Raw genomic sequence first — 27,338 nt, forward strand, 5'->3', positions numbered from 1 at the left:
ATAACTCCGTTCCCACCCTGACCTGGAAGGTTTGGTCAAACTTTTGGTTCCATGTTGGCTGAAGACCTACCTAACCAGTAACTAGCTAATACCAGATAGAGCTGAAAAGGGAGACATATAAGTATCTTTGCCATAGATGAATAGTGTAAACTTAAAAAATATATTTGCTGACACCCTACAGTCAACTTTTGGCACCAGTAGAATAACTATGTAATTATTCATGGGTTGCATGTTTCCTCACAATATTGTTTTGAACATTTGTTTTGTACTGATGCCCAAATGAGCATTCTACTCAATGCATCGTCAATGAGCACTGATGAAGATTCAATCAAAAGTGCAGTACAGTGGCTTGGAAATACAATGACTTTCAAAGGGAGGCGGCCGGTAGTATAGTGGTTAGCGTTGGGCCACCAAAAGGTTGCTGGTTCGAATTCCCGAGCCAACTAGGTGAAAAATAGGTTGATGTTCCCTTGAGCAAAGCACTTAACCCTAATTGCTCTGGGAAAGAGCATCTGCAAAATATAAAAGGAGGAAAATAATTTGTTGGAAAACCTTTTGTCATCATTTTGATGTATCCAGATTGACTTTAGATGCAGTACAAAGTTAGCTAGTTAGCTAAGATTGAGGGCAGGTCACCTGATATTAGCTAGCTAATTTTAGCATTGCTAGCTATTTTTGATTAACTTTGCTAGCTAATTACAACATTGCCATCTGCCTAAAGTAAATTTGATGACATGATAATGCGGGCAAAGTTGATTCCTACTAAACATTTGACTGCTTAAGCAATGTCATTGTATCTCTAGGCACTATAGTATAATTTACACTATACAGTCGTTAGCCTCTGTCTAGAATGACTGGGCTTATTATGACTTTAGGGTACCACTATTGCGCCACCGGTAGAGTGCGGCTTGAGAACGTTCATAACAATGACATGACACGACCGAGTGACGGAGGTGCAACCTATGAATATAAACCACGCCCCTCCGCAAACACATCTTCTCCGATGTTGGTTACAAGGTGGTAATTATTTAAATAAGGTAAGAGAATATCATGTTACCATTGGTGTATTCAAATGATTGTTAGGGTGATGTCACCCTAGCCCCTTAAATGACCCGACACTATGTTTAACAGCAGAGAAAAACCCCAAATTATATTTTTTCAACTTGAAGTTTGATGACTTTTCCTAGAGTGACAACAACATTAGAAAAAGTATTTACATGAAAACTGTACAACACCAGGATACAAATATTGCCGCAGGGTCATTTTTGTCCTGGAAGTTATAACATAATTTACACACCACAAAAAAACAAAAAAAAAAGACACACACACACACACACACACACACACACACACACACACACACACACACAATGAGAAATGTAGATTATGTGTGCTACTGATTGAACTCAGCCAGTAGCTCCTGAAGAGGAAGATCACCATGGTTGGCACAGTTAGAAAGAACAAGCCTGAGCTCCCCCCTGCACTCCTCACAAAACGGGGAGAGAGGCCTTCTCATCAAAGTTTGCCTTCACCCCCACCACCACTCTAGTTTGTTACCTCCCAAAGAGGAACAGGAATGTGGTCGTCCTGAGCACACTGCACAAAACGGCTGAGGTCAGTGATCGTGAGGAGAGAAAGCCAGCCATCATCCTAGACTATAATCTCAACAAAGGAGGCGTGGACAACCTGGGCAAGGTGATTGGAACTTACAGCTGCAGGAGGATGACTGCCCGCTGGCCCCTGGTCATCTTCCATAACATCATTGATGTGTCCTCATACAATGCCTTTGTGATATGGAACAAGATCGATATCATTTTAGGGGTTTAGTGAAGGCGGGTCATTTTTTACCCTTAGGACAAAGGGAGTATACAGAATGTTAAGACTACACAAGGGTTAATAATCCCACATCTTTGAATCCAAGTGTTTGACTTGGGAGAGGGGACCAGTAACTTTATGATCAAACTGTATCAATGTAGAAGCAATCGTAATTTTTCATACTTTGTTCATAATAATTTGATCTGGTTTCATCCAAATATCATCAAATTGAATGAAAAACCAGATTTCGACTGTTCATGACCTTTAACTGATATGTGGTAGTGGTTCCCTAACAATTTAATTTATATAGAGTGCAGATCAGAGTGGCAGCAAGTCCCAAACCTTTATTGGTTGAGTGGCTAGCCATGTCTTTTTTATCTGTTTCCCCTGGAGTCACTGTCAGTTTAGAAGCCTTTGTTAAGGCCTCAAATGGAAGTGATATAAACACCAAATATCAGTTAGTATACTGTAATGTATAATTACATATTCACTATTTGTAATTGCTGACTTGTTTTTCCCCCATCACAATTCAACAATGAGGTACTCTTTTGCTGCATATTCACTGCAGCATACTGCAAATTGTGGTATCATTGGCTCATAAACATTTACAAATTAAATGTATATAGGAAACATCTCAGATTGGTAGCAGGTCTTAAACCTTTAATTGTTGAATATTTAACCATGTCCATTTAATCTGATTTCTCCTGTAATCACGGACAGTTTGGAAGCTTTTGTTTAGGCCTATAGAAGTACAAGTGATATAAAATACCTAGTATTCATTAATAATCTGTTATGTACACATGCCTAGCAGCCAATCCCTTGTAAAAACAAACCATTACTGCTTAATAGTCACTTTTACAGTCTTGTACTGTGCTTCATTGCATTTAAATGATTGTAATTTATCGGAAGCTGTCATCAAAATACTATACTGGGGATATCTCAGTAAGGTACTGGCATTATCCAGAGATAGTCAGAGATACAGTATATCATAAGATATATTGTTGTAATTAGAATTGTTCTGAAGACCAGTGTATGCTTAACTACAACAACATGTTCAGCAGGCTAATGGGTACAGAAACGTTTTACTTGCTATGGCTGTTTGTTTTATCAACCTTGGTTGAATGCATCAACTAGTAAGTTGCACCCTCTAAATTACACAAATGTAGGCCTAAATGTAAATATCAAAATTAAAACTTGCAAAGAACACTAAGTAATATGTCACTGGATAATTAAAGTAAAATGCTGTAATTGTAATTGGTACAGTAAATTAGGTTACACTAACTGACTTGGTACTGTATATAAGACTACAGTAACAGTTTGGTACCATGACATGATTACAGTCGCTGTACTGTAAATCATTTTGTTTGGTCTGGTAGGCTTGCCCCAGTTCACGCCTGGCATTGTACCTTGCTGTTTGTGGGAGTACCCAAAACCCTACGCAGCTGGCTGGGGAATCTCCAACTGAGCCAGCTCTGGTGCAGCCAGAGAGAAGGGAGAGGACCATCTGAATCATTTTCAGTCAGCGAAGGCACATTCGTCTGTTTGCACGTGTGTGTGTGTGTGTGTGTGTGTGTGTGTGTGTGTGTGTGTGTGTGTGTGTGTGTGTGTGTGTGTGTGTGTGTGTGTGTGTGTGTGTGTGTGTGTGTGTGTGTGTGTGTGTGAGAGAGAGGGAGAGAGAGAGGGAGGGAGAGGAGAGGGAAAGAGAGAGAGAGGGAAAGAGAGAGAGGGGGAGAGGAGAGGGAAAGAGAGAGGGAGGGAAAGAGAGAGAGAGAGGGAGGGAGAGGAGAGGGAAAGAGAGAGAGAGAGAGGGAGGGAGAGGAGAGGGAAAGAGAGAGGGAGATGGAGATGGAAAGGGAGGGGATTCGGGGATCGGAGTTCCTGCGCTGCATCTCTTCTACGGTTCACCAATGCGCGTTGTGGTAGAGTTATTCTATTCACCTGTGCACGATCAGGAATACGTTTGTATTACAAACTTTTCATATATTTTTTGTCATCATCACCTCTAGTGGTAGCCAACACGGAAAGAGCTAAACTTTTATAACTTACGACCTAACCAATACGAGGTAAGTTTTATCGAATAATTGAAGTGAGTAAATTCAAACCTATGTTACGTGCATTTCCACCAGAGTTGTTGCTTGCAGCAGTTGAGAACGATTCCACTGGGACACGAAGTTGGCGTATGGTTAATACATGACATTAAATTATATTTCGCTAATTCTGTCATCAGTATGCAGTGGACACAGCGTTCCTGCAGCGGCTGTTCACTGATATGTTTGTTGACCAAGGGTTTTGTGGTGAATGGTGCGTCATGGACATTTTAATGCCAAACATTTTTAACATTCGATTGAGATATCTCGCTTCCCCCGTTGCTGTCTCATTTCTCTCAACACAGTTGGAGGTGAGCGCTATAAGTGTCAGACCTATTTATGATATGCTATGGGATGTTCTTAGTCTCTAGCCTTCAGTTCAATGTGGCTTAATGTAGCTATGAATGATGCGACGCTCCATTTTGGCACCGATTTTGGAACATGCATGCGCGTTGTTTCAAAATAACTTTATTTGTGTAGACTATTGTATGTGCACATTTAGCAGATTCATGTTAGGATTTGTTTTGTGAACGTATTGTCTTTGAATATAAATAGCATGCCAGGAACTACGGTATGTATACCGTGGTCACTTATGGGGTATTTGACGGAATGTACATTATAATAGAAAAGGTCATTACAAAGTTCTAACAATTAAAGCTATCAACCTGCTTTTATTGGCAGTGTCTGGAATGAGAAATAAACACGTGATGCATTAAAACTTATCAAGCATGAAATGCATCCTACTAATTCATCAAATGAAAAGTTATGATTGGCATGCATACCATGATGACAACAACGTATTGGTTGTTTGTCACTGCACAGTCGATACACCGACGTATGGTACTTTATAATATGGTAGATGGGATACGCAGAGCAAACTACATAACGCACGGACGATTCTGCCAGACTTCTCCTAGACCTTGCTAAGGTGGGGACTGATTAGGGTTATTTTTATGGTGTGTGTTCCACATGATATTCATACTTTAGATGTCATATTCATCTATATTCTTTTCAGGTTCTCCACACTGTAATCTAGGAAATTCTCATTCAATACAGGAGCGAATTAATAAGCAATGCTTTCATCATTTGAAAATGAATTTCAATTATTAATGTTGCTTGAGATTGGATTTGTTTTATTGCTATGAATCAGCCATTTTCTTGCACAACACAAATCAATCAGCTAATTTTAATTGGAGTGATGCAATTAATCAATTTGCTCTCTAATCAAATTGACTTTTGAAAAGTTTGTCTGCTGTTGCAGGTTGATACATTTTGCTATTCAGAAGACTGATTCATTCATTCCAGCCTCTAAATAGGTCTGCCGAGATAGTTTTCACAAAACAAGCCTATGCTTTCTTAGGTTTGTGGCCCCTCCCCATCTCAGACAGTAATACTAATTTGGACTCCTTACAGTGTGTCTACCCCACTATGGAGAAGTACTCTTACACTCTCCTTCTGTGATAGTACATATTACAAACCTATAACCCACCCCATTAGATGGATTGCTTTGGCTATACTAAGGCTAAGAGGTGTGGAGCGAAGCAATTGGAGGCTGATGCTTCGTAAAACCCATCGAGATTTGAAAGGCTATCTGCTCTCAGCCACTGGCAGGCTTACATCAATGAAAAGTCCTTACATTTCCTAGACAAACACTTTTATGTGACCAAGTCACTGAATCACCTACATACAGTATCACGATTGTCCCATATGAGACCTATATTATGGGTATTTTTTAGGTACAGCCTCCTTTACTAATAATGTTCCTGTAACTATCCTGTATTAAATCAAAGATAGTTGGGAACAGATTTTCAATGTTTCAATACCATGGCATTGGGTTTATGAACTGATATACAAAACAACAATTGATGCATCAAATCATTCTTTACAATTTAAGCTATTATATGAAATTCTCGCTTCAAAAATAGTGCTCAGTGTTTGGGGTATTGAACAGTCAGACCGGTGCAGACTCTGCCACGAGGAAACAGAATCATTAGAGGATCTCTTTTGGTACTGTCCATTAGTGGATTGTTTTTGGAGTCAAGTCCAGGAATGGTTGTTATGCTATAATATCAGGGTGTGGTTGGACCTGCAAAAAGTATTGCTGGGGGATTTGAAGGACCACAGTCATTCAATAGTAAATATCATTGTACTCTTGGGTTAACATTTTATTTTCCAGGCAATTTCGGCAGAAATGTTGCAGATAGGGAGGTTCAAGTCCCTAGTGAGACACCATGGGAGAATGGAAGGATGTATTGTGAGAGGAAATTGTAGAATGATTATTTACTGGGAAGATGGAAGATCTGTGGCTGTCTGAAGTAAATATATACACAAACGTACAGTATAAATGTTTGAGGTCCTCCAATCAGGGGTGAGGGTGGGGATGGGATTATTGTATGTTTTGCGTTTCGCTATTCATACTGAACCAAAATATAAAAGCAACATGCAACAATTTCAAAGATTTTACTGAGTTACAGGTCATATGAGGAAATCAGTAAATTGAAAAAAAATAATTACGCCTTAATCTATGCATTTCACATGACTGGGAATACAGATATGCATCTTTTTGTCACTTAAATATAATGAGCCTCACAATGGGCCTCAGGATCTTGTCACGGTATTTTTGTGCATTCAAATTACTATCGATAAAATGCAGTTGTGTTCGTTGTCCGTAGCTGATGACTGACCATACCGCAATCCCACCGCCACCATGGGGTACTCTGTTTACAACGTTGACATCAGCAAACCGCTCACCCACAAGACGCCAGGCACATGGTCTGCTGTTGCGAGGCCGGTTGGATGTTCTGTCAAATTCTCTAAAACCCCATTGGAGGCAGCTTATGGTAGAGAAATTAACATTGAATTGACAGGAAACAGCTCTGGTGGATATTCTTGCAGTCAACATGCCAATTGCACGCTCCCTCAAAACCTTTCACATCTGTGGCATTGTGTTATGTGACAGAACTGCACATTTTAGAGTGGCCTTTTATTGTCCCCAGCGCAAGGTGTACCTGTGTAATGATCATGCTGTTGAATCAGCTTCTTGATATGCCACACCTGTTAGGTGGATGGATTATCTTGGCAAAGGACAAATGCTTACTAATAGGGATGTAAACAAATTTGTACACTAAATGTAAGAGCTATAAGCTTTACATGTTGTGTTTATATTTGTGTTCAGTGTATGTTTTGGTTTCATGCTGTGAGCAGGGTGTGTGCTGGACCTGGTAGTTATGGGTGAGCTTGCTTCCATAGGGGCTTGGTTCTTCCCACCCTTGGAAAATCCCTTTGGCCCAGGGCATTGCCAGCGTCTCGGGGCCTGTAATCAAACCCACAAATGCTGATGCTCCAGGTACTCAAATAGTCGAAAGAAAGACAGTTTTATTGCTTCTTTAATCAGAACACAGTTTTCAGCTGTGCTAACATAATTGCAAAATAGTTTTCTAATGATCAATTAGCCTTATAAAATGATAAACTTGAATTAGCTAACACAACGTGCCAATGGAACACAGGAGTGATGGTTGCTGATAACGGGCCTCTGTACGCCTATGTAGCTATTCCATAAAAAATCAGCCGTTTCCAGCTACAATAGTCATTTACAACATTAACAATGTCTACAATGTATTTTTGATCAATTTTATGTAATTTTGATGGACAAAAAATGAGCTTTTCTTTCATAAACAAGGACATTTCTAAGTGGTCCCAAACTTTTGAACGGTAGTGTATATAGATGGTCCAAATGGTCCTCCACACTGAACCCTTTCTGTGGGTTGTCCCACTTGGTTACACTCTTAGAAAAAAATATTAATTGAGGAGGGGTAGGATTCTACCAAGAACCTATAGATGGGTCTGTTATGCAATGTTTATCACTAGACCCTTACAGTCCATTCTATGGCTATACGTGATTGTGATTTGCCATAGGGTGATCGGAGTGCTGCAGTGCCACTTGTTCCCTCAGAATTCACAGTGACTTGGTTGAATATTGCTCCAAATCAGCTATAGAAAAACAAGCATCTCTACTGTACTCCTTAGGGCTCTTGCGTTTTCAGTAAAAGATCAGGATAATAAGATTCTGTTATTCCGTGGATAGGGAGTTGTCTCAGTGGTTTCTTTGAACCCCCTCTCTCTGTTTGTATATCAGAAAGCCAGTGCCCATACTAACCTTACTGAGCTCATACGAGCCCATAGCAATCAGACAAGGGGTCCAAGACGGAGTAGTGAAATGCAAGTGTTTACAGATTAGAACTGACACAGACAACTGGCCAGTATTGACTTTTCACTGTTACATTTCTAGTGTTGATTCAGGAGTTAATTTCACTGTAAGAGTGAAATTAACACTTAGTGGTGTAAAAGAAGCCTGTGTTGGTGTTAATGAGCATAGTTATTGTTTTACACTGTGGTGAGTAAAACAGTCCCATCAAAACCACGAGCATCATTATCATGTTTCCCAGAATGCTCTACTGCAGATAGGTTATTTTTCTAAACTAATCCAATCAGTTAGTTCGATTTATTGCACCTGTTACCGAAATTGTTGTTCCAGATTAAGTGGTTTAGGTAGTCTCCATTTTCAATTTCCATTGTCCTGACAGTCATTCTGAATGCAGATGAATAAAAATACAAACTGTTGGCAATCCTAAATCTGTCTGGATTCCAATCGGAATTATGCATTCATTTGCAAGTCAGCATAATGTGACATTCAGGTCGGATGTGGTCTATAAACCAGGAGATTCCTGACACCGCTGTGTTAGGGGACACCAAAATAAGACCTTGTAATATGTAACGTATATTGTCATAGTTTAAAAAAGTATAACATTTGCCTAAGGACTCGCTTGGTGAAGTACAGTCATGGTTGGTAACTCTATTATGGTCCGTGCAATCCAGATCCTCGGGACGTCCCTACTCTTAACCCCAACCTTAACTCCTACCCTTACCCTTAAAGTTACCTTAACCATAACCTTAACCATTTTACATTTTAACTTCAATGGGGTAGGGAAGTCCCAAGGATTCCAGATAGCACGGACACCTCTAAAAGTCACAAACATTTTTAAAGGACCCTGGGAAATATGCAAATGAGGCTTTACACTATACACCATTTCATTATATTTCACTCCATTGTAGATGGAAATTGTGTGATTTTTTTTACCCCAGAGTAGAGCAAGTGCATTTTATATTTAACTCCAGATCAGAGTAAAATACTAATTAGTTCACTCCAGTGCATAGTGAAATGCCTATTGCTTTACTCCAGTTTATAGTGAAATCCTTAATATTTCACTCCTGTGTATTGTGAATTTCACACAGCCAGTTTACATTTTCTACTCAGTATAGGGTTACAGAAACACTGTCTAAATGTTAACATTTTAACACTTTTGAAACTGTTAAATTCACTCTGTTAAGAGCGGATGCATACTGCATACACACAGCAAAAGTGTTAGAATTAACACTACAGGGAGTAAGTTTAACACTTCCAATTTTGCTGTGTATTTGTTGTGCCCCGGTAGACACTGTGAAATCTACAAGCTATACGAAAGGGTGGAAATTAGTGATTGGTTACTAAGCACTCTTAATCCCATTGTGAGGCGGGCAAATGGGATTAGAGACCTCAGAGAGAGAGAGAAAGAGAGAGAAAGAGAGAGAGAGACCGAGACCCTTGGTACATGATGCAGATGAATATTTACTTCTCACTGTATCTCCAAAACTCTAATTTCTCCCTTTTACTACTGGTATTTTAAAGCAGCTAAAGACCTTCCAAGTCAGCGATGTGTAAGGTGATGCTTTTTATTATATCCTTTTGTTATATCCTCAAGTGCAAATGGTGGAAGGACAACTTCATTCTTCAAGCAAAACAAAACAGATATTTATCCTGTACACTGAAGGTTGTAAACATCTGCTCTTCCTCTCTCCATCCCTCTCTCTCTTGCTCCTTCTGTTTCTTATTGATGCATATAGCATCAGCGAGCTCTTGACTCTCACTACAATTCATTCCCAGTTCCGTTCTGTGGGGCTCTGGGTTAAGCACAATAAGAAGCATTAATTTGTCTGCTCGCCTCAGCCTGACCCTGCACTGGGCAGATCCTCTCCAACACAATACCACAGTCTCAACCTGCCTGCCTCTGCCTCTACGGCTCTCTTGGTTCTCTCTGCCCTCCAGCCAGATCTGTTCCACTTTCTACCACTACCTGCCATTAAATCGGATGCAGGAACTTTGCATTTACTTTCTCCCTGTGTGTGTGTGTGTGTGTGTGTGTGTGTGTGTGTGTGTGTGTGTGTGTGTGTGTGTGTGCGTGTGCGTGTGCGTGTGCGTGTGCGTGTGTATTCCATTCCGTACATCATTAGGCTTTTCACATTCAGGACACAAACAGGTCACCTTGAGATGTTTGTCTGTTGGCGGGTCAAGTGGAACCCAGGGGATCCTGAGTGGCACGGCAGTCTAAGGCACTGCATCGCAGTGCTAGTGGTGTCACAACAGACCTGGGTTCAATCCCAGGCTGTATCACAACCAGCTGTGACCAGGAGTCCCATAGGGCAGTACACAATTGGCCCAGTGTTGTCTGGGGTAGGCTGTCATTGTAAATAATAATTTGTACTTAACTTACTTAAAAAAGGGGTTCTTGGGAGTTTCTTAGAAGTGAGCAATGGTTCTATGGAGCACCATTTCTACTCAAAGATTCCTTTCTCTTGGAAAGGGTTCTTTGCAGTCTGAATGGTTGCAAAGAACCTTCTTGCTAGAGGATGTCTCCACTGAAACAACCATTGATGTCGCTAAATATGAGTTGGCAGCAATTTCATCTAATTCATCTTCTCCTTCTATTCTTTATCTCAGTTTATACCAGTTTTGCGCAGGACTAGCATAACCGTGTGAAGGTGGAAACAGGCTGATTTAAATTCTGTGAAGTGTAACTGCACTTTTTGCCTCCTGAAATAAAGCCGCAGCTATGTAATGAAAACACTTCTGAAGCAGTGCATGATACCATCATTTATCTCTATGTGTTAATTACCAGCACTTGATAATGACTTCGTTAAGGCACGAGTGGAGCGGAGCAAATGACTTCCAACAGGATGTGGTGTTAGCTGTTTTTATTTAGCTCCCGGGGAGGAAGAGGAGAAAACACAATGAGTGCTAGAGACTGTGTGGGAAGAGAGAGGACATTGCATGCCAAGGTAATTATCTCCATTGGCCAAGGCATCTGCCTATAGTCTATAGGAGGAGAGAAAAAGACAGGTCAGAGAGGAAACAGATGTATGCATGGTCAAGAGTCTCGGTTTCTGTTTCTTAAGAGCTCGCTTTCAGTTTCAGTAGTCCTCCTGGGATTTTTGTGAGTTTTCTTCTGGCTGACTTGAATTGGTAAGTCAAGTGATATTTGGTTATGTACCTAGTGAATGGATTGACTTTTGAGTGTTTTCACACTGTCATTACATTATTTTATGGCTGAGCCTGCTCAGCTCTCAACTAGATAACAAGTCACAGTATACTGCTCTGGTAATTTTCCAATGGTGGTGTCGCTGGGATGTGGTGTGATATATGCTTAGACAACAGTCGATCATAATAAGCCTATTTCACTACTTCCACTAGTTCCTAATGGCACGTCGTTGGTAGTCAATCCCATGCAGCAGCATGGTGGTGGCTGAGTGACTGAGGCAGAGATCGCGTTGCATGCTCATACGGCGCTCCGTAGTCCTCACACACACAAACTGCTGGGAGTAGAGGTCAGAACACGAACCGGTCCGTCATGTTGCTGACAGCTCAGATTTATTTTTAATCTTGTGGATGAGGGCTTGCCAAACAGATCAGGTGCCTTGTTAGTGTTGTGTGGAGAGCCATAGCGGTATTACTTTGTGCCCTTCTACAAAGAAAATGTGACAAAATAACGACCTTGGAAAAGGTAAATCTGCAGTAATGTGAATTCAGCATGAAAGAAGGCTGAACGACACTTAATTGTTATTCCTACCGCCCACAATTTTTATCCCTGCATGTGGAAATCACTTTTCTTGTGTACATAGATAAGCCAGGTCATTTTGCTCCAATATTCTTGTTAACATTTGACCTCTCTCAATCTGGGTTTAGTTGGGAATGGGAATATACAGTGTAGGTTAGTACGTAGAACTTTATGGGCCCTTGAAGGATACTATGTTAATTGTATTTACCATATTTACTGTCTATTCATTTTTGTTCGATTTCTTTATCAGTGGTTGAAAAATGTAATTATCATTGCATCAGCAAGCACATTACTTAGTGTCTAAAGTGACTGCGGTCACTGAGGCAATTTCGCTGATGGCAGTTTCTCTCTCTCTCTCTCTCTTCTCTCTCTCTCTCTCTCTCTCTCTCTCGCTCTCCTCATCCCTTTGTTCTGATAGGTGCCAATTACTCCACCCCTGTGGTGAAGAAGCAAGCTTCCCCGTCGCCATTGACCCTCAATCTACCCCCAATGTCAACCCGCTATCTCCAAAGTGGAGGGAATTACCACAGCTTTTGTCTACAATCAAGACCAATGAACAGCAGCACCACTCCAATACCCAGAGCTTGACTTTTTCCTTTTTCTTCAATCCAAGTACTCTTTTCTTCAGGGTTGTATCCACAGTCTTCTTCATTTTCTTTTTGGCCAAACATTGGGTCAGGAGGACAGTGGGATTAGGCCCTGAGGGTTTTATCATTTCTCTGCTGTGTGATTTTTCTCTCTCCTGGGCTTGTTGCTTGTTGGAGGGGTCCTAAATGAGGTGGTGTGGCTCAGGAAGTGTGTGGAGAGCAGGTGCTCTCCTGGCTCTGCTGCTTCCCCTCTGGGAGCTGGGCTGCTGGGGGTTGATCTCCGCCTCTGGGGCCTCTGGGACACAGAACCAGGCCCAGCACACTGCTGGAGGCCCATGGGAGCTGCTTCGCAGGCACAAACGCAGCTGGGTATGGAACCAATTCTTTGTCCTGGAGGAGTACACAGGTGAAGAACCGCTGTATGTTGGCAAGGTAAGTGTTTGCAGTTCATGTGTATTTATATAGCAGTTTGAATGAGAAACAAACAATAGATATTGTTTAACTGCACCATCTTTTTAGAGAATAAGAATTTACAAGATTTCATCACTCTGATCACTAGGAAAACATGTATAATACGTCAAAATAAGTCACTCTAATTGCTTATATGTTTTGTTAAACACATCCATATCTATTTATAGAATTTGTCATTTTAAGCTCATGTTTCAGTCATGTGTTGCTTGTCTCTCAAGTTTATTGCATTCCACACAGGTTGAAAAAAATAAACATCATTTTTTCAATAATTAGAGTAAGTGATCATTTGAACCATTAATCACACAATGCTGTTTTTTAAACGTTTGAATTATATATTGACTCTCTCTTTTAAACTGTATTAGAGTATCAGCAACTCACAACAGTTGCCAGTAACCACAGCTCATTTCAGCACCACATTTAAGCAGACAGCACCCTCTCAGTGAGGGCCTGAGCTCAAATTGGGCAGATGGGCCTCATTTGCATTTCCTGGATTTCTGTTTTCTTGAGGAATTTCGTGGTCTTATAATCAAATCAGGTTTCAGCTTTCCGCTCATCTGCAGGATAATTGCTCAGGTCTGCATGTGTTTGCAGGCTCTGCACTCACAAACACACTTCCTGACAGTCTCTGAACTAGATAAGTGGTTCCAGCAGCAGGAATTAGGATAGTTGTGACTCTCCCATTATCTCCCATTGAGTGCTGGAGTAATGGTATGGATAGGAAGCCAAATCACAATGTGTATCCTTAGTGTCAGTGAAACCTTTATGTAGTATACTGCATATACTGGCCTCAGTGATTATGTGTATTTACTATGGTTGTGGTATGCATTTTATTGTTCTTTATTTGTTAGTCATTTTATTGGTTTCTTTGTACAATGTTGACCTTTTAAAGTTGGAATGAGAGTGGTGCAGAAGGTCAATCTGGGCCACTGAGTTGAACCTGAGATTTGTGTACGTGAAGTCAAAGTTCCATCTCTGACTCGTACAACTCCAGTACGATAAAGTTAAGTGGATAAAAGCACCTTTTTCATTGCCCTCCAAGCACTCGGTCAGGCTTGTACACTGTAGAAATAGTAGCATCAAAAGACAAAAAACTGTCACTCATACAATCAAGTGGTTAAGAAATACAAATGGTTTATAGCCTAAATAATGATTGAGGGTAAGGGCCTATGGAGAATCTTTTTTTTGTGGAATTACACTTTATGCTTTGTTTAGACAGATTAGAAACAGGAGGAGACAGAGGAGTCAAAGTGGGACAGGCAGAAGTGGGAATTGAACCTCTGACTTCCGGGGCAATAAAATGGCATATTTCATTGTAGTCTCATTGGAATATTACCCACTCAACCACACAGCCACACTGTAAACATAAATTCTGGGGTAAATTGAAATTGACAAAAAAACAAAAAAAACATACTTAATAAAAAATGTAACCTTTAATTAACTAGGCAAGTCAGTTAAGGAGAAATTATTATTTACAATGATGGCCTACGCCGGCCAAACCCGGACGACGCTGGGCCAATTGTGCGCCCCCCTATGGGACTCCCAATTACGGCCGACTGTGATACAGCCTGGAATCGAACCAGTCTGTATGTAGTGATGCCTCTAGCACTGAGATGTAGTGCCTTAGACCACTGCACCACTCAGGAGCACAAGAAACTGTTCATTTAATTCCTTTTCCGGTAATGCTCCCAGTTCCTGGTAAGGTGTTACACACTTAAGTATTGTTACAACACACCATGTAATGTTTCAAATCATCTCAGGATGATGTGTTTCAATACTCCAGCAAGAAGGTTTTGTCTCCTTCGCAATGGTGGCAGTTCAGTTGCTACCAGTTTTGGTTTTACAAAACACTTCATTTTAACACTACAGTGTCAACGGAGACAAGGTCCACAGCTTTTAATAGGAAGCTTTTGTAGGTATTTAAGAAGAATGGGCAATTATTCATTCATTTTAGTCATCTTTCAGGATACAAGAGGATCTGAGATTTTTGCCTTATGCCTGGTAGCCTCCCAAACCTTAACTTCTCACCCCCTCGCATGGCAGACCAATCAGATCTGTTGATTCTTAGAGGTGATGCATGTTGCCCAGGAGCAAAAGGGACTGTCACGTTAGGTGTCATGACACTGTTTCTGACATGACAGGAAGTTCTAACCTCGTGGCTGAGGTCAGAACTTTGTGTTCCTTTGTTTTTTTGTTTTATGGACTTCAAGTGAGAACCTAAGTGAATGTTATCATAAAACATGTATATATTTAATGCAATATCATAGGTATTTCATAAGGCCTTAGTTTGAGTGCCTAGTTTTCCCCTAATATAGGGGCCTGAAACTCATACACGTCACTTGGAACCAAAACCAAGCCCGTCATTATCATATTTCCACGCATGCTCTACTGCAGGTTGATTTCTATCTTTTTTAATGTGTTTTTGCTTGTACATTGATTGATACATCTTATGCTAAACAAGATAAATAACATACATTTTTCTAAACTAATCCAATCTGTTAGTTAGATTTTTTTTTGACCCGTTACTGAAATGGTTGTTCCAGTTTGAATGGTTTATGTAGTATCCTCACAAAGTTCATAACTCTAGCAAGCATTCTGAATTCAAGTTGTAGGTGAAGAAGAGCTTCAACTGTTTGAGAACCAACTCTGGGTGGATTCCAATAGGATTTACACATCACTTTGCAAGCCAGCAAAATATGACTTGCATGTAGGGTTGCAAAATTCTGGGAGCTTTTCTGAAATTCCCAGGTTTCCCAGAACTCCCAGGTGGAAGATATCTTGAGTCCCTCAACCAGGATATCTGGGTATTTTGGATACTTTACTTGATGTGGCCTGTAAATAATCAGTGTGCGATATTGTCATACATTTAATTTTAACCTCTTGAGTGTAGGGGGCAGTATTTTGATGTTTGGATGAAAAACGTACCCAAATGAATCTAGAATATGCATATAATCAGATTATGATAGAAAACACTCTAAAGTTTCCAAAACTGTCAAAATATAGTCTTTGAGTATAACAGAACTGATATTGCAGGCGAAAACCTGAGGAAAATTCAACCCGGAAGTGTTGTTTTTCCTGAAATCTCTCTGTTCCATAGCCTGCCTTCACTCCATTTAAAGGGATATAAAAAATAGTCTTTATGAAACAAAAGGAACATTTATTGTGTAACTGGGAGTCTCGTGGGTGCAAACATCCGAAGATCATCAAAGGTAAGCGATTAATTTTATTGCTATTCTGACTTTCGTGACCAATCTACTTGGCTGCTAGCTGTTTGTAATATTTTGTCTACTGAGAGAGATGTCCTTATATAAACGCTTGGTATGCTTTCGCTGAAAAGCTTTATTGAAATCTGGATTAACAACAAGCTAAACTGTGTTTTGCTATATTTCACTTGTGATTTCATGAAAATTAAATAGTTTTAGTAATTTAATTTGAATTTGGCGCTCTGCAATTCAGCGGATGTTGACGAAAATGATCCCACTAACGGGATGGGTGTATCAAGAAGTAACATTCACAAAGAAACTCACTTTTTGAAGGCCACAGGATTGGAAAGGAATGAATTCAACAACCATATCTGTCACAAAAATTATAGTTATGGTTGGTAACTCTAGAATTCACTCAAAAAGCAAGGCACTCTGGGAAATATTTGAATAGGTTTTACACTAAGTAGTGTATTAAGTTAACACTGGTTCCAGTGTGTATATGGTCCCACTCTTTCAGTATTGATTCAGCACTCTGTGTTAATTTAATTTAAGACTGGTTCCAGTGTGTATATTGCCCACTCTTTCAGTGTTGATTTAACACTCTCAGTGTTAATTTAATACTGGAGAATTTGCTGTGATAGTCCTCCTATTTATGTAATGAAGAATAACTTACTGTGTCTCCATAATGATATGTATGCTTGCACTCAAAGAAACAAATTGGCCACTACTAGATGCAACATATTTTGATTGACTGGTGGAATTGCATTTTATAAATCTTTATGTGAATTTCCAAAATGAATAACAGTGATAATCCCAAAATAATGTAGTGTGATTTCTTGTACATAATCATCTTAATAATCATCATTTTGGACATTTCTGTACATGCAATACTTGAGTCAGAATATCTCAACACTGGTCGGCTGTTGGTTATTACACAGTAAGTCCCTCTCAATAATGATGTATACTGAGTCAATAGTGCCACTGTGCCAGCCATGGATAGCCATAATTTGGCATCTGTGTGCAAACAATCCGACAGACCCCCCTAGTTGGATCTGGTCATTTGTCTAAGCAGAAGCAGGGGGATATATGATATAATGTGGGGGAAATGGGAAGTCATCACTTTGGCCTGGCTGATCCCGCCGCTGCTGCATCTGCAGCCCTGCTTGGCTTTAATGGATTCTGTCAGATTGCGAAATTCAGAACCAAATGTCTCATTATGCCTTGGCACTGTGCCTGGGGTAAGTGCACTGGCCTAGAATCAGCTGCAGTCACAGCAAGCCGGCGAAAACATACATTAAAGACTCAAAACTACACAGTGTCGACTGAAAATTGGTGACGCATATTTAAGCAAGTGGGAATGGCGTTGTCGGAGTAGTGCTTACACTTAACAGATGCTCGGCGGTAAACATGACATAATTGCAGTGATTATGTGCGGTGATTATCGTTTTGTGCACAGGGTGTTCGAGTTACTAAATATTTGCAAGTACCAGTGTGGAGTCTGGGCTGAATTAGTGATCTAAGTAGGCATGCAATTCGGTATCACTTTTATTCCTAATTAGTTGAGTCAACTTTTATCTCTAAGCTTTCATTTTGTGTCTTGTCTGTGTTTACCAGAACGTTTACAGAAATCACAGTTTCTGAGCAATTTTACAAACTTCTGAAAAACATTATACTGACTTTGTTGATGAGCTCCTACCATGGTAGTGTGCTCCTTTCCCATAGGTCTGTTCACGTTTCAGTGGCTACAGTGCTTTGCCCATCAACCCTCAGGGCAAGCAGAGCGCCCGTTCACATCAAATGGACCATCGTAGGGCACAACAGACAGGACCCTTGTGCTGCGTCTAGCTTATTTTTAGAGCCTGTTTCCAGAAACTGAAAGCCTGAATAACCGTCCAATTAATGGATGGACTTATTTCCCTTTTCTTCCGTTAATGGCTGCTTTCAGGGCAGTATTGTGAAGCCTTTTCCCTGCCAAACACACAACTATGGGCCTTTGTCCATGTGAATGGAGAAGCGCAAGGAGAGGCAGGAGATCGGAAAACATCTGTGGATGAGCAGCTGTAAATTTGAGCTAAAGCAGACTTGTACTGAGTTCATGAAGTACAAAGTACACATGCTCTATCAACATGTAGTCTGTAACTTGAAAACAAGTGTATCTGCAACTTGGGTTTTACTGATCACCACCAATTGCGATGCGAGATGTTTTCCCCTCTTTAGTTCTTGGCTGAATCATTCCAACTCTGGTGGCAAATAAACTTCAATAACTAAGCCTATAGCGAAAGTCATTACATTTTTGAAGAAAACACGCACGCACGCACACACACACGCACACACACACAGGATGATACCCATGCTAGCTCCCTCATTAGCATTCTGTTAGAGGTTCCCTTTCAAATGGATTAGTGTCATAGAGCCCGGCGTGCTATGCCATGCCTCCACTGAGGGGTCAGTCCCAATCTTATCTAATCACTATCTCCACTCATTTACCACAAACAGGGAGGCAAAGCTGGCTAGTGGAAGGGGCCGCATGCGCTAGCTAAAGAGGAGGGAAGATGAGAGAATTTGAGCTGACGGAGGGGGGGGGGGGGGGGTCATCATATCCTAGGAACTACCCCAGGGAGAGGGTATGGCAGTGGAGGAGCTCTTCATGGAGCCTGGGGCCTCTGGGAATGTTGTGGTAGTGGGGGTTTGGAAGCAACACTATGCTGTGATCCAGGGAATGAATGAAAATAGATGATGATAGTGGTGTACCTTCTAAAGGACTAGTTGTGGCAGAAAATAATATTCTGTTAGTACTTTTTTTGATAGTCTTTTCTCCATAATACAGTATAAAATGCAGACACTTTCACTTCACCCTTTATTTGTGACTGATGTGTCAGTGTACACACTATAAGAAACTATTTAACTTCTCTTTGTCTTGAGAGATGGGGCAGAAGACATCGGGGCTTTAGGGGGCTGAGGCAGGTATGTCCCCTGGGGCATGAGAGTGCAAGGTATAGAGCAGAGGATCACTGTTGACCTATCACCTTGCCATGAGAAGCATCCTTTGGGCTTGATTTTCCCACTTTATGGTACACAGCTGGTAGGGTTGCTAAGAAACAGAGGTAGAGAGAAGAGCTAAATCATTGCTGACTAGTTCCATTCTAGTTTGTTTGATGCCCCCTAGTAAAACTGTATCTTGCTCATATGAAGGGAGCCCAAAAGGGGTGGATGGTGTGTCTTGGGAATTGTTTGTTTATCATAGGTTATATTATGGTTTGAGGTATGGTTAGAGGTAGGGGATTGAGTTGTTGAAATTGTTGAAGTTCTATATTGACTTTTAGGGATCCAAACTAGTAAGACCTTAAATTTTTGATAAGGTGTCCTCAGCCTTTTGTTGAAAGTATTATACACACACACACACACACACACACACACGCATGCACGCACGCACGCATGCACGCGCACACACACACACACACACACACACACACACACACACACACACACACACTGTGCCTTGTACATGGTCTTGCCTGTTATCTTCCGAAAAATTGACAATGTTGGCTCGGGGGAGACTTTGGATCAATCAACTTATAATTTTTTCCATAGCTGTTGGGCCTCAAGAAAATAAGTTATTTGAATGATTAAAATACACAAAATTGTGACAGACAGGCTTGATTTGGTCTTATGTAGCAACATTTTAAATTGTGTTTTTTACGTTGGATAAAAGTAGAGCTAGGAAATGGTATATCATACACTATAGAACAATGAGAAAGTAATTCTGATTTGAAAGTTGATAAACTTGTTACCCCATTTTGAGAAAATGTCCCTTGAATGTTTTAATACACCTACTGGAGAGCTCTTCTTTGTTTACACCCAACCAATCTCTGTAAGGATTCACATGTGAGGCCATGTGCTAAACAGAGTGAGTACGGTAGTGTACTAAACAACCAAAGATATCAAGACTACAGGCTGGTTTATTGACACGTCTGTATACAGTTGTCACAGTGACATCATGAACATTCTATAGTCGTCCAACATCAAACTTGTCGTTATCGTTTAAAAAAAATTAAAACAACAAATCAAATCAAATGTATTTATATAGCTCTTCTTACATCAGCTGATATATCAAAGTGGCTGCATGACATCAGCAGCCTGGTGGTCCAAAATAGCGTAACTGGTGTATTTTAACACCAGTAAACCACCCGTTTAAAAATGTATGTAGTATTTGTAAATCTAGCAAACCAGGCAACTAAAAGACACTTTCTAAACAATGTGTTGGTTAGTTTCTAGCTTATTAGGTAGCTAGCTAGCTAACGTTAAGTTAGCTGACTAGCCAGTTCAAATAATGACCATATCATATAGCTGACAACGTCTTAACATGAGCTAATTTGTATTCATTATTACAGGAAAATAAACTCAAAACAAGATCATTATTTACAGTTTAATGGCAAGCTAATTACAGAAAATAGCTTACGGTTGTGAGTGTGACGAAATAAAAGCAGGGTTTTCTACCGAAGAAATTTAGAACTTGGCCACTGTCTCGTTGGTCTAACGTTATATCCTTATTGGACTATGGTGCAGGCCATGTTGTTCTTCACATTAACATCTCTAGTGAACAGACACTATATCAAATAAAATCTAAGTTTATTTGTCACATTCACAGGATACAGAAGGTGTAGGCAGTACAGTGAAATGTTTACTTGCATAGTGGAATCTTTTCTTTAGACATTTAGCTAGCTAGCTAAACAATGAACCATAATCCTAACTCATAATGTTACTACCCTGCATGAATCTACAGGTAGCTAAAGCTAACCAACTAGGTTCAATGTTAGCTAGCTAGCTAACATTAGGCTATTACTAGCAATGCAAATGGCTCTGAGATATGAATAATATTACTACGCAAATCATACATGTAATGTTAGCTAGCGAACCAGCCCGCTAACATTAGCTAGCTAGCTAACTTGCAATGATAATTACTTTCTGACAAAATGAGAAAAGTATGATATTTGAAAATGTAGCTAGCGAGACTCTCTTACGCGTGTATAGGGATGAACGCTTCTCCCTCCTTGTCATGGATACCTTGGTTGCCCTTAGTTTGAAGATGTAATCTGGAGACAGGTGTTTTATACAACAGCCTTCTGTGTGTTTCCTTTTCGATTCTCTCCACATATTTACAATCAAACGCCTGAATTTTCTCCACCTCCTTAGCTATCATACTCTGCTTCCACTGGTCATTCCACTGATTTCAAACCTTGGCCCTCCAGAAAGTGGAGAGCATTAGCAACACTTTTGCAGTTATTTGTAATATTGTTCAAAAAAGCTGCATTGGAAAGGATTACCTACACATATTGAGCAGCTCATGTCATAGACAGAAGCATGCTACATGGCAGACCAATCCGAACTCATCTCTCGGGCATGCCCAGCCCATCCATTATCTCAGCCATGGCTAGCGGGAATGTTCCTCACCTTTTCCGTGGCTAAAACAACTACGCTCGTAATTTAACAATTGTATTTGTATTTACAATTGGCATACGTTTGTTATTAAAGCACATGTAAGTTCATATGTTCCAGAAGGCATTTCTGCCCCCCCAAAAAACATTTTAATTTGAAAACAAAACGTTTACGTTCAAATGCCTCTCCTCTGAAGTAGTGACGCTCGACATAAGCCTTGTTTCCTGAAACGAGTCCCAATTACACTATAGCTTGAGATGGATAGGAGTCAATTTGCCCTGTCATTAGCTTTTTTCCCTCTAAATAGAATTAGACAATGAATGCGAGGCGTCATTTTTCATGGAATGACTAATCAGATTACGGTATCAACATTAATTTTCAGACAAGTGTCTGTTTGTAATTAAACAAGTTTAATCTGGGTGTATCAAATACCGGACCAGGAAGCCATGTTGTATAATGCACTATTAAATAGAAACCATTTTGGAAATTGATCCACATCATCAGTGAGTCTTTCAGGTATATGCTGGCAGCCTGTTACATAATATATTATCTCTTTAAAAATCACAAGTTGTGAATACTTTGCTATGGTATCGACAGTTCAGTGTTGTCTTGCTTTGATATTGCGTTGATATAAGGTCAGACTATTTTTTTCATTTCACTGTCAATACAGTAGGTGTTATTCTTGCCTCTTCAGCTTGAATTAAGTTGTGTCTTGAAGTGGTTTGTTGGAAAGAGTTTGTGTGAAGTCATCCTATTCTTGGAATGAGGCCCATTCATTTTCAGTGGGGGAGATGAGTCCATTGTCTGGCAGCGGTAAATTGTGCCCTTGGCTGCAGGAAGCTATGCAAAGCAAAGACTTTGGGATGATTCAGAAATGGATTGGGCTATGATCTAAGGTTCCTGTTGAGTTCTGTGTGACTGTTCCTGATATCCCACAGAAGGAATGTTTAAGTCGATAGAATGATTTACTGGGTTTCTTCGGCAGGGGATAAATGCATTCATTTCTGCAGGGAATGTGTGTACACATCAAATGTGTTCCCTCCCAAAGGCCAAGGCTGTCTCATGTTGAGGTTTTAAAGGTATCGTATTGTTTGAAGTGGTACTGGTTGTTTGAGTTGGTTATTATCCCCTTGGATTGTAGTGGTATGGAAGACTATGTAAATGAGAATTAAATTATTCTCCCCTATGTTCTCTTTCAGTCACAGGTATCACGTTTCACTCACACATTTATTTTGTAATATTGAGAGTGAGTCACAGAAGTCATATTCACTTTAATGCCTGAGCTATCCACATCCACAGACAATATTACTCAGGTCTTTTGTGTTTGCTGAAATACTCCTTGAGCCCTATTCAATCGAAACAGGTAACTGAGATAAAAAAAATACCATTCTTCCAACAGCGAGAAGCAAGTCTGAATTTAAATGCATTCTACTTGTTTCACACTGCCATTCTTCTGTTGAGGACATTATTCCAAACTTGCACTCTTGAACCCCAAGAAATATAGTGTTTTTGACATATGCTTGCGTTCAGTATATGGGGATAGATTTCTGCCATGTGTACATTATGTTTTGGCAAGTATCTACCTCCATACAGCTTGATTAAATAAGGACCATTGTTTTCATTATTTCTTATCTTATTTTTTTTTATGTACATTGTACATTGCTCACAGTTATTCACATAGTGTTTACTCCCTGGGTTAACCCTATGGGTAATGTATTGGCTTCTCTGTGACACTTCAGTATATCCAGCCACACCGACAAATCAATGTTATCTAATTTTCTATTTCATCAATTAGCACACAAATTTATCTAATCATATACTGAAGCTAAAATTAGAAGAGACTTTACTCTGGGCAAGAGCATACAATCTAAGAAGGAACTTTTTAGTACCACGGGAGATGCGGCGACATCACAGCCTCATCACCAAAGCCATTCACGCCTAGGCTATGATTTTTACTAAAGGCCACATTCAACAATGTCAGCCACCAAACGTTGGTAAACGGTTTGAGCGCTGATCAAATTTCAGTGGGTGATATACATATTAAAGGGAAATTTCACCCTGGCTCTGCCACGGCATATAGTAAATTCTACATAAAAAACAGCTTTTTTAAATCATAAACAATTATCTAAACCACAAACTACAAATAGCACATTTTCATTTCACTGGTAGAATCAGGATGTTTCGACTCCCTGTGTATTTGTGAACCACAAAGTGAACCACAAAGTCCCGTATTCATAGCGAATGCTGATAGCGCCAGCTAGGTAGAGGTAATGTGCCCACAAACTTAAATAATGGCATTGTTAACTTCGAACGACCAACACACAGTAATTTCAGGATTTTCCTAGGCAATATTTTTTGTTTGTTTTTCACTGTTTAACATCATGCCCGTGTGATTCAGCCAGTGGTTTGCGGCTATTAAGAATGATGCGGTCACCAAAGATTATCAGAGGGATTTTCAGGCTGAACTGATGAGGAATACATTTCAAAGACAGCTGAGAAGTGATGCGATACCATCGTGTTCGTCTTCCTTCACAACAAAATGGAAGATTATCAATTAGAGGTAACCTAACATTAGCTACCTTGATAGCCTAGCTGGGTAATTTAGCTAGCTAGCGTTACAGTCCTGTACTGAACTCTGAAAGCCATCAGCTAAATCACATAGCTAGCTATCTTTTGGTATACACACAGTCAATCAATTTCGCCCATGCCATGGTAGTCACTGCTTGACTGGTCGCTGCCTTTAGCAGAGTTAACATGTTTGTTTGTTCGTTCTATATTTGACTGACGTTAGCTAATGTAAGCTGGCTAATGTTACCAAATAAGAGTATCTACATTTGGTAGCCATCTATTCCACCCTTGTCTGGAAAACAATCTGTTAGTAAAAATAGAATTGTCGATATAGCAAACTCACTCTCTGTTTGTGTGTTGGTAGCTATGATGAATGTGTATAAATCGTCTGGTTGGTTAGTTGGTTCTCAGCCAGTCTCAACTGGCTAGCGATCTTGCTTCCAATTTAGACACTAGTTAACAGCAAGCTGACAATATTGAAATGTCCATGTTAGGTATGCTTAACTAGCCCGTCTAATAGAGATCAAAACAATTAATTAAGTGGTTAAATTGTGTATTGTTGTATATTTTGTTGTATGTGGTATAGAATCTGATTCCACCAACATGCGCTCCCAACACCTAGCTCTGCACAAGCTGAATGTAAGTTGGCCAAAATATTTCAAGCTGACGGCTAAGATCAATTTCCATTAAGCATGGTATAAACATGAATTGGATACTGTTTGTATGGTTTGGGTTTGTGTTATGGGGTTACAGGTGGTTTGAGGTAGCCTGAGGGCCACAGAGTATCTTCCAGACGATGTCATCAATTTAGTCTACCCCTCTTCTCATTTTACCTTTTCTTTTTGTAAAACTCATGTTATCTGGAGTGATTCCACAGTGCCTTGCTTAAAAATAGTCCAAAGCGGGGGCATTTCGGGTAAACAAGCATGAGGGAGCGAACACACCTTGTGGTTATGGAACACACCAAGATTGTGAGACAGAAACCAGGAAGGGACACTGACAGTAATGATACAACCACCTCATTCTTCTCTGCAGATTTTTAAAACACAATGCAAAGACCTGTCTACAAAATTCCCCTGCAAAGGGCTACTATTGACAAGAATGATCTGTCAAAGTCAATGGGCTGGAGGAGGTTTACAGATGGTACATTGAGATGAGGAGTTTTTTTTGGTTGTACAGGGTTGTGCTTGGACAGTAAATGTATTGAGTATGAGCGCGATTGAGGTGCCTTTTCTCCTCATGGAGAAAAATAGTAAAATGCTAACACCACAACCATGCCTTTGCAGGAGACATGCAGTACCCGCAAATCTTCTGCACGAGAACTGAACAGTTGGTGGTTAAGAAGCCCTATACCACTTTCGGCAGTCTTATCCAGTTGGCCGTTTTCCGCAGACAGGTCAAGCCCATCACCATAAGCACAAAGAATCTCAGCTTCCCCAGACCACCATTGCCAGTGTACCGAAGCCTGATAAATGAGTATGGCTGCGTTTACACAGGTAGCCTAATTCTGATTTTTTTACTAATCAGATCAGTTCTGAAAAAGACCTGGAGTGATTAAGACCAGTTAGTGGAAAAAAATATAAGAATTGGGCTGCCTGTGTAAACACAGCCAGTATGGCTCAGCATAAGACCATGTAGAACAGGGGCCTCTAACCCTGTTGCTGTGGAGCTATCCTCCTGTAGGTTTTCACTCCAAACCCAATTGAAACTAACCTGGTTCAGCTTATCAACTAGCTGATAATTAGAATCAGGTGTGCTAGATTAGGGTTGGAGTGAACCTGCAGGATGGTAGCTCTCCAGCAGCAGGGTTGGAGAGCCCAAAATAAATACCCTAAATAAATATGGATAATTCAGATTCAGATTCAGATATTCAAAGAATGTTTGTTTATTTATAAAAATCTAAAATACCAGAGTGTAAACAATTTAATGCTAACTCAAGAGTACTGGGTATTCAACAACAATGTTATATGGTAAAAGTAACATACCATTTTTGGGGTATGAACAGTGTAGTACAGTTCAGTGTGTCCAAATGTGTCTCAGGTATAGAGACACACAACTGCAGAACACTGTAGTTACAGATTGTTACACCAGATAATGTGATTTACCCAAAGATTCTTGCTGAAATCTTGTCTATTTCAAGTCTTCTCTCATTGATTGAGACAGATGGGTGTCCATCCCAAAGTGCTGCATGCCATGATGACAGAGATCTGTCTCGATCAGACAGTGAGAAGACATGAAATAGACAAGATGGCAGTGCATATATTGTTGGATTAACAGAGCATTTTCTAAATTCAAACTGACCCCCTGCAACTGGACACAGACATTTTATGAGACTCCTGTTTCCCCTAATCAAGGACAAAGACCTTATCGCTAAGGTTGGTCAAATTCTCTGTGCTACACCAAACAGTACCTATCCTGTAACTCCCAGTAAAGGATACCAAAAATATTTGGTTAAATTACATTATCTGGTGTAACAATCTGTAGCTAAGAGAACTGGTTATCAGCAGATGATGGGATAGGTGGTCATGATGAAATTGCCATTCCGAAGAAACATGCAGTAAGTATGTGAGTGTTGTCATGATCAAACTGCCATCTGCTTGAAATCCAGCATAATGTCTAATCCCTTGAGAGGGATACAGTTCTGCTACAATGACACACGGAGGCAAAGGAAGTCTCTTTCTGTACCTAGAATCCAGGTACAGAAAGAAGCCCAGGCACCACATGATATTGTCTGTAAGACAAAAACAAAAAGACTATACAGTTTGAACAACAGTTGAACCGAGACAGCATAACAGCAACATTAGGGCAGACTAGTTGAACATGCATACATATGCACAGGTACAGATATTACATGTAAAACGATATCTAGCCAAATAGAAATAAATATGGCATAACCCTCAGCTTTTGCACACTGACCAGACTGCACAAATGAGCCTAGGTAGGTAGACAGTATCTACCTTCAGCCATGTCTATCAGGTATGCTTAGGCACATTTTTTTTAATAGTAAAACCAGCTTCAGTTTTAGAGATTTACAACAGTAAATTGTTGTATTATTGTTTCTCCTCACTGTTTTCTAGGAGTCTAAAACTTTGCACATACACTGATGCCATTTAGTGGCCAAAATCTAAATTGCACCTGGGCTGTAATAATACATTATGGCCTTTCTCTTGCATTTCAAAGATGATGGTACAAAAAAAATACAAAAGAATGGTGGTTTTTTTCTTTGTATTATCTTTTGCCAGATCT

At 40.1% G+C, this 27,338-nt stretch overlaps 1 protein-coding gene across 1 annotated transcript in view; it reads left to right on the forward strand.

Moving 5' to 3' along the window:
* The first annotated feature begins 3,684 nt into the window (after positions 1-3,684).
* The window catches only part of LOC115130322 (cadherin-7-like), a 118,989-nt gene continuing 95,335 nt past the window's right edge, over positions 3,685-27,338 (forward strand). The window contains exons 1-2 of the mRNA XM_029661347.2: positions 3,685-3,878; positions 12,249-12,849. Of these exons, the coding sequence (XP_029517207.1) occupies positions 12,604-12,849 (246 nt within the window). The 5' untranslated portion in view covers positions 3,685-3,878; positions 12,249-12,603. The remainder of the gene's footprint in view (positions 3,879-12,248; positions 12,850-27,338) is intronic.

This window comes from Oncorhynchus nerka, linkage group LG6, assembly GCF_034236695.1.
Source record: "Oncorhynchus nerka isolate Pitt River linkage group LG6, Oner_Uvic_2.0, whole genome shotgun sequence".
Classification (NCBI taxonomy): domain Eukaryota; kingdom Metazoa; phylum Chordata; class Actinopteri; order Salmoniformes; family Salmonidae; genus Oncorhynchus; species Oncorhynchus nerka.